The 11107-nt window shown below is 39.1% G+C and overlaps 1 protein-coding gene across 2 annotated transcripts in view; it reads right to left on the reverse strand.

Moving 5' to 3' along the window:
• Window positions 1-4011: 4011 nt before the first annotated feature.
• Window positions 4012-11107, reverse strand: part of cilp2 (cartilage intermediate layer protein 2) — a 14845-nt gene continuing 7749 nt past the window's right edge. For both annotated transcript variants that reach the window (XM_037674803.1, XM_037674802.1), the window contains exons 3-9: window positions 10041-10310; window positions 9741-9923; window positions 9247-9402; window positions 8844-9161; window positions 8506-8614; window positions 7938-8095; window positions 4012-6428 (exon numbers count right to left, since the gene is read on the reverse strand). In XM_037674803.1, the coding sequence (XP_037530731.1) occupies window positions 4012-6428; window positions 7938-8095; window positions 8506-8614; window positions 8844-9161; window positions 9247-9402; window positions 9741-9923; window positions 10041-10310 (3611 nt within the window). The remainder of the gene's footprint in view (window positions 6429-7937; window positions 8096-8505; window positions 8615-8843; window positions 9162-9246; window positions 9403-9740; window positions 9924-10040; window positions 10311-11107) is intronic.

Below are 11107 nucleotides of genomic sequence, written 5' to 3' on the forward strand. Positions count from 1 at the left end.
ATATAGCACTGCCGTCACACTTGGTAACAGTTTTAGTTCTGAGGCTTTCCTTCAACTTTACACATCCTGGATTTTAGTCTACAATTTATAAAGATGTAGGAAGAGAGGAAGGTTCATGGCCTGAAATGAACCACTGACTCAAAAACTGCATTTTTTTTTCTCTATATGATTATGCACACATTGTCAATGTGTGCACTTTATTTCTTAGCCATCTAAACCATCACTCATCATATTTTCTCTTAAATTAGTCCTGTTGTCTGGGGACTGTCTGGTGACTGCAGTCGCAAAGTTGTCAGTGACAGCACGACTCAACATTTTGCTGTTCTTCCTGACTGTGTTCCCTGCTGTGCAACTTTATGACAATAACTCTTCCACTGGCTAAAAATTATATTCAGCATGCACCAGAGGAGTCACTCCTGAATGTTATAACTCATCACCTGGAGAGCAAGAGAAACACAGTAAAACTGAAACTATTCAGTGTTAGTATGAAAATCAAAGAACACATTGTTAATAATCCTGTAGAGATTTTTTCTTTCTTTTACAATTTCACTTCTTGTAAAGGCGTCCCACAGGTAAGGAAGTTTGGAAATTGTTAATCCTGTCTCTACTCTTAATATTTATATTTATTTATATTTTATTGATTTCCCTCCCTAAAAATCAAACAAACTGCGTTTTAAAGTCTGTAGACTATGAACAGTTTCTGTTAAATCAATAGTTCAAATCTTTTTACATGAATGGTGACGTTAAAACTTTACGAACAGTGAATATTTTGCTTGATGCAGATAGCTCTTGGAGCTACCTCAGTTTGGAAAAATAAAGTGTAAGTCTGACCAGATTGACACATTAATATCTGGTCCAAGCAAGACTGGGACCAAAAGTGAGCACTGCCATGTTAAATCCACTCCAGTGTAAAAAATTAATAGCTAACAATGCTTGTAAACATTATTTTATTACTGAAGAAGTATTTTGGATGAAAGACCAAACGTTTCTACAATTATTTTGATTTTTGAATCCATCCAAAGGACCTGACTTAACTTTTTTTTTAGATTTTTCTTCCTGGATTATTGAGCATGCACCAAGACTATTTTATTACATTTTTCATTACCATCAGTTTTGCAATACATGATTATTTAGCAAATAGCAGCAGTAGCTAGCTGCTGAACTTCCATTGCAGACTCAGGCACTTCATGCAGAAATATTTCTGCTGGAAAACATTCGTAATGCAAAAAAATGATTGTGGTGTAAAGTGGTGTTAAGTAATAAAATATATTAAACATTTTTATGAACTGTGTTTGACTCCAAAATGCCTTTTTCAGAAAACAATAAGTCAAGATATTTACACAAAATCATTTATTTACACATTCTTGTTCATACATTTATAACAAATGTCTTACAGTACACAATTTACACAACTAATTCAGAAGCAAAGTATTAAGCATTACCATGCAATAACTATGCAAAACCAAGTATCATTAGGATTTTTCATTTTTATCACAGGTTGTTTTCTGCGGCAGAGTGAAAAGTATACAATACTCCTCCCTTATTCAAGAAAGTTCAATATTTTTGATGAACTTGGAAGTTTAAAGAAATAAATATTGCATTGTCATTAAAATTAATTGCTGTAATATGTATTATAAGTTGAAATTATGTTTAACTTTAATAACACAGAAAACATTTTCAAGTCATTATAACAAATGTTGTAGGGGTTCTTTGCTCTCCTTTAAAATCCATTCAGAGAGAGAGAGAGAGAAAAGCAAGCTCTTCCAGTCATTTAAGCTCTTCTGATTTCTTTATCAGAGCTGCAAATGTCCATGTTCGACCACATTTTGAGTTCAGGAGTCTCAAAGAGCCAAAGACGACATATTCTGTTTTTTTCTTTCCACAAATACAGTACTAGGTGATTAAATCTATCAGCAAATAATCATACTTTTCTTTCCTCCTAAGCCTTTAGTTAAACATTTCCGTTATTTGCTCTACATCTGCTGGGTCACCTCAGCTGACCTCAAACTCCGTTGCTATTTTAAAGGACTTATCATTTTCTACACCTGGATTCAATTATCGTTTTTCCTGCTGGGTGAATTTTGCATCTCCAGCTGGGAGATTTGGGTTTTTATCTAAAGATCCTAGCAGCTCACAGCTCACATGCCTGTAATTACAAAGGTCACTTCTAATGGTCAAGTTACCACAGACGGTCAGGTCACACTGTCTGCTGCTGTAAAAGAAAAAAATCCAAATTGCTCCCAACAACATTTGTAGGGTTATAAGCCACTATATATCCCATTTTTAAAACACATTTTTAATAAATGTGTTGCACATTATCTGTAAACAAATTAACTGAGCTAAAAGGAACCTAAAATCCACAACTGTCTGGTGTCCTGGGAACACTTTGACGTAAACATGTTTGACAAAATACGCTTGGGCCCAGTTTCTTGTTAATTACAAACTTAACGTTAGTTGCCTGGAAATGAAGGTTTGTTAAAAGATCAAACTTTTTCAATAGTCCTCAGGAGAATGTGAAATTTGTTTTCTAATTGACAACCTCAGCTTTCTCAAAGGACTGCGGTGCTCGTTTGGATGTGGATGTAGATTAGTTCTGATTGAATGGCTTGAGCTTGAAAGTCTTGATCCCATGAGCGTGCAAGAGCCCAGGTCACAGATAAACAAGTGCAGAGCTTCTTTTTTTCCAAGTGAACTTTAAGCTTGTTAATGGTTTTATGTCCAACATCATCACAGTCAACATCTTAAAACTTGCAAAAGTTTATCATTATTTATTTAATTACTGACTGGACAAAATTCATGGCAACATGTCTGCTAACGCGTTCTTTCTTTCTTTTTTTAAAAATTATTTAGTATGTTTCATTAATGAAAGTAATTGTCTGTTAAGACTCTTACAAACTTTGACGCTAGGAAAATAACTGAGGCGTACAAGCTTTAAAATCAGACAGCAAACATAATCCTGGACCTTGAATGGGCCTCTTCCTGGGAAAAAGAAAATCTGACAAAAATATTATTTCAATTATATTTTGTTTGATGATGTGCTTATATGGCATGTTCAGGAGAAATGGAATATTTTGCCTTAACTCAAAATCACATATTTTTATTTTAGACAGCCTGCTACCAGTCATCCATACTAGTCTTAGTAACAATTGTGGTCTTGTACGAATACAACAAATTTGGCAGAATCACAGCTGGCAAGTATGGCAGTTTAATAAAAAAATAAACAGTAAAATTATATTTTTTTCTTTGTGTGGAATGCCTTATCATATTGTTTTGAGAAAGCATCTTTTTGGTAATTCCCCATTTTGTTTGGCTTTTATGTATGTGAATGTTCCTGTAAAGTGCCCTGAGACAACTTTGCTGTGATTTGGCGCTATATAAATAAACTGAATTGAAAACTGAATTGAATTGTTAAAGCAGGCATAGTGGCTGCACAATGGTTGCAAACAGCAAGAACCAACCTCTTGATTTCTTTCTTGTTTCGAAAGTATGAGCTCATTGGGCCACAGTGGTTTTTCAGTTTACCATGGTAATTAGAGTAATTGAAGGTCTGGGTAAACCTCAAACATTGAGAGATGCCAGCCAAGTAGAATCCCACAAATAAGCCAAATAAAAGCTTTGATGTCAACTACTCATTGTCAATCATTCACAAAAATAGAAGAGACTTATTAAAAAAAAAAAAAAACAATCAGCAAGTTCCAAAAAGTCAAATGGTCTTTGCTTTTTATGTGAAAATAAAGCATTTTATACACTATATCCTTCAAGTTTCTACTCATCTGATAATCATCAATCATGAATGATGATTTTGCCTGAATATTTATCTCAGTTTTGTCACGTTTTTGGTTAAAAAATAAGTCATACTACTTAACAGACAAGTTTGCTCTCTAGATTTAATTTCACAAATTACCGCTGAATTAAAAAAATCACTATGAATAGACAACGAAAATAAAAACCATTCTGATTTTGCTGTCAGTGTATAAATGGATCAAATGTTCTTTTCAAACCTGTGCGCCTCTATTGGCGCTGCTGTGCTCGCATGGATGCTCTTCTTCTGGTTGTAGAACTAACTCTGCGACTCTGGCTCCTTGCTTGCTGCTCTGAAGGATAAGCCACAACCTGGGTAGAAGATCTCTGCACCTGCACACCCCCCTGTTCTCTCATGTCCCTCGCCATCTGAGAAAGTGTCTGACCTGGGTTTGTTTGCAGACGCTGAAAGAGGCTTTCTCTGTTTATCTTCCTTTCTGGACAAAGGAAGGTCACTGCCACTCCATAGTCGGACTTCATCTCTCTGGAGAAACCATCTGATGTTCCATCAAAGCAGCGCCCAATGGCAATTTCTTTGGCCACTCTGGGGTTTTGGTCTGTGACTGTGTAGATGCCATAGTTGTGTCCTAAAGGATCAACAGGTGCTAACATGGTGAGAGCATGTGACTCATTATTATGAGCAATTGGTGGATGTTTGATGAGATACTCCTGTAGAAGGCCATTGGTACTAATCCTGCGACAGTTGCCCTGTGGAATCAGTGATATGAGAGATCTGTCCACCTCTGCCTGATCAAACAACATGCCACTACATTTGAACTCCACACAGGCAGCTGAGGTGTTGGCCTCTCGCATGTCACGGGTACTACGAATGTCTCTAATACCATATAGTTTGCCTCTTGTCTCTGGATGTGTTCCTCCCAGGTTTCTTGACCGAACCATCAGTTCTTTTTGGCCATGAATTTTGACCTTGATGTAACATGCTCTGAATTCCTGGGGGTTAGGCCACCAGGAAAGGTAGTCTCTTGTCCATGTTGTCAAGTCATTTTCCTCAAAGGGAACAACATTGTATTCATACTTGTCCTTTTCTACTCTGAAAAATCTAAAATGATTAGCATCCACAGGGGCATTTTCACAGCCTAATAAATTTTGATATGGATATATTGGTCCATTAGTTTCATCAAAATTGTTTTGATTAGGCTTTGCCAAGTTAATTCTGAAAGCATTTTTCTTCAGAGCTGGATCGTCATGATCACACCGTTGATAATCTAGCTTGTCTAGGTAGGGTTGAGCCACACCAATGACATTTGGATTCATCTTGGGGGAGGAAGGAGCTGCATCCAGCTCCTCTCCACCAAGCATTGCTGTAACATAAGCAGTGTAAGCATCAGGTCTCACGGCATCGCAGAAGGCTGGCAAACACGCTCCATTGGGCCCAGTTAAGACACTGTCAAAGCGGCCCCATGCCCTGGGATTTGATGAATAACCAGGTTTGGGCTCCAAGTTAATCAAGCTGATTACAACACCCTCGAGCTGTTCAGACGGTAGGAATTTATCGCTCATGTAGGCACGCACTTTAACATAACAGCGCCGGTTTTCAGGCACATCTAAATTAAACAATCTACGTTCTCTGATCTCCATATTGCCTATCAGAAATGTGCGGTCCTCACGTTTGCTTCGTCCATGACCACTAGTGGGGGTTTTGCTGTGGGAAAATTTACTCTCCTCTTCCCAGACACCTGTCTCTGGGTTTAAAGACCACAGCTTCATTTCGGGAATATGCTCTTGCATTTTAACATGCTGTGTGTCAAGGAGGACTTGGACTGCCCCAGCTCCAAGTACTTCCTTGTTTGTCTCATCTCTAAAGTCAACAGAAAACATGCCATAGGTCCGTAAAGGAAGCATGTCACCCTCGTCATTCACAAAGTTGAGGTCACCAGGGGCTGCAGCTGCTGTAGTGATGTTTCTTGGATCAATGAATGTGACACTGGCTTTCACAGTCCCCTCATAGATCTCACCGCTGTCTTTATGGAAGGAATTGGGTGGAATAACCAACTGCCCTATTGGATCTTCACCTTTAATTTCTCCCAAGTCAATAAAATTGGTTTCTCCTGCATTGATATCAATTGGCAGCTGCTTTTTCATCACTTTTACATCATGATAAATCGAGCCACTTTTCTTGTCAAAAATGAACACCTTTGGAGTGTCAATAAACTTCTGAGTGGGGTCAACAAAATTTATCACTAATCTTTGAGTGTCTGGAGTAATTTGCAACGTGAACCCTCCTTGGTATCCAGTGGTGCCCACTCTTTCTTTACCAATGTAGATGTGCCCGAAACGTAAAGGCTCATCATTGTCAGCTGAGACAACTCTGCCACGAACCAGCACAGTGGGCTGCACACAGTTCTGACAACCGCACTGCGTCACAGCTCTGATAGGGAGCTTGTAGTTCCCACAATCAATGACTTTACTCTCCATCTTCTGGACCCCGCAGCAGAATCCAGCTCCATCTCTGCAGCGCATGTCAAAGTCAAGGGAACCAGCACATTTGTTGTGAGGGCAGCGGCCAGCATTGTAATACTTGGAGGCAGTTCCGGGTTGAACGCAGTCCATTGGTAGTCTGATGAGGTGTGATTCAGGGGTAGAATTGCATGCTGGGGTTCCTTTAGCTGTGTAAAAAAAAATACTTTACGTTACTGATATGAAAACATGTACCAACAAATTAAATTATTCTGATGCACTTATTTAGATTTGGGAAAAATGCTTGCACTTGCTATAATTGCTTCATTTTTAAGTTGTGGTTTCTCTAAAAGAATTACAACAAAGCAACTACATTTCTAATCAGTAGTAGAAGATGTTTAGCTTCCCATCCGAGGAGGTTTCTAGAGAATAAATACAACGTAGCTCTCCAGCTCAAACGTGGCAACAAAAGCTTTTCTGACAGAGAGAGAGAAATAACAGAAGTTATTTTGAGTTTCATCTCAGCTCTGGACGCTGTGGAGATATTAAGTTTGAGGTTTTACAGCATCCAAAGTTGTTGTACACAGTAAAAAATTAAACCTTCTTTTGAAAGCTGTAGTTTCAACTAATATAAACATAATAAAATTCATTCGCCTTAGGTCCAACCAGATGGCCCTGAAGTTTTTATTTTTCTTTACTTTTGCTCCCCAAAGTCAGTGTAAAAACTGGTTTTTCCCTTTCCTTAAGTTGCAGGATGGTGTGGTTTTGTTGGCTTCTTCCTAATGCATGAACATGACTCATGAATGACTTGGTTGGAATTCACACTGGCATTAAGTCCTCTTAATGTGCACTCCGTCTCTGCAGCCAGAGCTTTTTATTTGCGGTTGTTTGGTTTTTGTCAGTGGTTTTACTTGAACCTGCAGCGGACTATATGCATCATTGTCAAATGTTCTGGGATAGAAGCCATTCTGAGCTTTAATCCCTTTGAGCTGCTCTTCATCATCACAATATTTTCTACCAAGCCAAGTGAAAATGCATGTATTTTGTTAAGATTTGACCTTTTGACTTTAGAAAGAAAGTTTTACCTCAAAAGAAATCATGTATATTGTAATAAAAATATTCTGCTTTCTTGTGTGAAATCTGGGCAGCATTGTGGCACAGGTAGAGCTGTCGCCTCTAAGTGAGAAGGTTGCGGGGTTGAATCTTGGCCAGGGACTTTTCTGGTTAGATTTTGGATGTTTTCTCCGTGCATGCATGGCTTTTCTCCAGGTACTTTGGTTTCCTCCCACATGCTAGTCTAATTGGTAATCACAGGTGTCAAACTCCAGGCTTCGAGGGCCGGAGTCCTGCAACTTTTAGATCTGTCTCTGATGCCACACAGCTGAATCAAATAAGGAGGTCATAGCAGAACTTTGGAGAACTTAACTGCACTGAGAAGCTAATTCAGTCATATGATTCAGGTGTTTTGGACCATTGGAACATCTAAAAGTTGCAGGACACTGGCCCTCGAGGTCTGGAGTTTGACACCGAGTGAAAGTGTGAATGGTTGTTTGTCTCATTTGTTTCCATATGGCCCCGTGATGGACTTGCGACTTGTCCAGGGTGTCCCTGCTCCCACAATGACTGCTGGACATGGGCACCAACAACCCTCACGACCCGAAAAAGAAGAAGCTGATAAAGATGATAGATGAATATATGAAATCCTTTGGTGTACATACCAATCACAGTAAGGAGGGCTGGGGTGGACTTGATGCTGCCTGCAGGGCTACTGGCTTTGCAGTAGTATTCCCCTGAATCTTCTTGCTTTATATCCCGGAGAATAAGGTCCTCCTCGTACTTGTACAGCTTCCTGTCCAGCAGAGTCCCATTGTGGTACCTAGTTTCATTTTTGTAATGTAGGAAGGCAGGAAGAAGTCAACAAGTGCATCAAACTCATAAATACAATGGCATGTTTGAGCACCCATAATACTTAAATAATAAAATGTAATTTTTCATCATATCATTAGATATACAATTTGTTTCAAGATTTGCTCTTAAAATTTTAAAACATACACAATACAGGGTATTATAATGTTATTATTTTATTTTAATTTTAATTTTTACATATTTCATCATCATCATTCACTTTATTTCAGACACAATATAGTATATGGTCAATATAAAAAACAAAACTACTATTACTATTATTATCATTAATAACAATATATTATTAATATATTAATAAAAGTAATTAATAATTATTATATGAATATAATTATACTAGTTTAGTAGTGCTGTTCTTCTCACCAGTAGTATTTGTCAGGAGCTGGTGATCCTGTTGCTGTGCAGCACAATAACACCCGTCCTCCTTCGTAACGCACTTTGTCCTCTGGGTGTTTCACAATGTAGGGCTTTTCTGTGGGAAGCAAAGTGTAAATCTTATGGCCCTATCTCTGTTGTGAATATAGTGGGGTGAGTGTAAGCCTTAGATAAACTCGGTCGTACATGCACTTTATTCTCACATTGATTTTCTTAGGCATGAAAAGTGGCTGTTGAGGGATATACTTTTACTGAAATAGACCACCTGCAGTAATAAAATAATGAAATAAATGCAAGATTTAATGACTTTATCTATTAACACCCACCCGCTGATTTGAGAACAGCTCGCAACCAGGACGTCCCTGTAGCATTACTGGTTGTGGAGACGTTGACAGGAACAAACTTGTCCTTCCTGATGGTGATCAAACTCGAGCTGGAGGAGCAGACTCCCACAAGCCTGAACTGTCCTTTGCTGTCTGTACTTGCATGTATGACTTTAGGATGACTGGCCAGAGTTATACTGGCGCCCGCTATGGGGAATCCAGTGACACTTTGGACATCTCCATGCACCTCGTGGCCATCACAGACACAGATGCTGCAGTCCTCACTGGGACGGCCTTCCGTGCAAACATGCTGGCATTTTGCTGGTAGTCACAGTGACAGAGTGTCAATGAAAACATGAAATGAAAGAGTATAAAACAATTCCAAGGACAGTGGCACTTATTGTACCTGGGCATGGACTTTTTCCACACTTCTGGACTTCAACAGCTCGTCCTTTACAATGAACTGCTGCTGAGGTCCTCACGCAGGTCCTTTTTCTGGTTCGGCGACCTCCACCACAGGTTGCTGAACATGGCCCCCAGAGACCCCATGGATTCCATTTGGCTAATTGCATAAAATTACATAAGAAATGTATGATTATTGAGCATTTTAGCATTGTTTTTGTGAATAACCTTTAAACTGTAGATCAAATTGTCGACTCTGAACAATGGGGAATAATGTTAGAACAGAAATGCCTTGAGTGGTGAGAAAATAACAAACGAGCCTAAAACTGTTGTGTTTTATGCAAACAATCATATCCCTAAGAGAAATTTGTTATATACTCTGCTCTTGTATGTACAATTATTCCCAGGAATTTCAGCAATAAATGTTGAGAGTGTAAATCATTTTGCTTACTACAATTAATCATTTTAGTTTATAGATTTATTGCTATCATTGATCACCTGTGCATGGTGGGTTGGAGCACTCCCTCCTCTCTGAGTGGTGTCCTTGACATGCTGGCACAAACAGAAGAGGCATGGACTGAGCACTCACACATTTCCTTTGCCGAACCTGGACTCCCACATCATTACACATTGTAGTTGAACAGGGTCCCCACTCACTCCAGTCAGTCCAATAACTCTGCACTGCACACATATGAGAGAAAAAATGATCTTGTGTTGAAAGTTGGAATCATGTACCACTCTTTTACACAGTATGTAGTTGTATGACACCTTGTACAGTCCTCCTGTCATCAGAACTACCTGGGGGACACTGAAAGCGAACATGGTAGTTGGAACAGATGCGGCCATGCAGCTGTTCTTTGTTGATACACCAGAAGCCCTTCTCCAAACTGGAGTGGACCACTTCGCCAGTGTCTGCAGCTGACACCCAGTCTGTGGTGCGAGCCTCCATGGCTGTAGGTCGTGTACAAACTCTCTCTCTATAGTAGAAACGAATCGCCTCCAGGCGCTCATAATCCCCATTTCCACCAGGATGGTCAATGTTGAACCAGGATGTCCACTCAGTCACTCCTAAGGGCATACAGAAAGAAGGCAAGGGCAAAATAAAAATTAAAAAAAAAAAAAAAAAAGTGAGAATTGCCTATAAAGATGTAGGAAACCATCAGTTTGGCTGTAGCACATAGTCCATTTTTATTCTGTGGCATATAGAAAAAGTTGACCAATTTCTCAAGGAAAACAAGATAATTTAAACTAAAGAAATTATTCATAAATTTGATCATCACAAGTTGCTTAATGTACAATTCTCATCCCTTTCCATTTATTTCTAGCTAGGTCTTAAAAAAGGTATTGTGTATTCATTTTGTTGATTTCTTACTGACCACAATTAGGGTTTTGAGTTGTTGTTTGAATTCTTGGTTGTTCAGCCATTTTTTGTGAAGTGTGCATTCTGTATTTTTAGTTGCCCCCTGTTGTGGAGCGAAGAAGGGGAATAGGACATATCATTTGTTCATTCGTCTGGGCACGTTGTGAGCATGATAACTTGAAAAATAAGAGAGGTACCAAGTAGTTTTCTCCAATGAATGGGTAAAAAAAGGCAATGTGCCAACTCCCATTTTGGTATGTGTCTGCATCTAGGCATAAGAAAGCTCACTATTGAAACATGGGCTGTCATGTCAAAATCCAAGATGTCCACCACTGAATATGTGAACTGTCCACACCCATCCATCCATCAAATCCATCAAATCCATCCATCCATCCATCAAATCCATCCATCCATCCATCCACCTATCCATCCATCCACCTATCCATCCATCCAATCTGCCCATCCGTCCATCAATCTATCCCTGCATCCATCCAATCCATCCATT

Source organism: Nematolebias whitei, chromosome 3 (genome assembly GCF_014905685.2).
Source record: "Nematolebias whitei isolate Nwh7 chromosome 3, NemWhi1, whole genome shotgun sequence".
NCBI classification, from domain to species: Eukaryota; Metazoa; Chordata; class Actinopteri; order Cyprinodontiformes; family Rivulidae; genus Nematolebias; species Nematolebias whitei.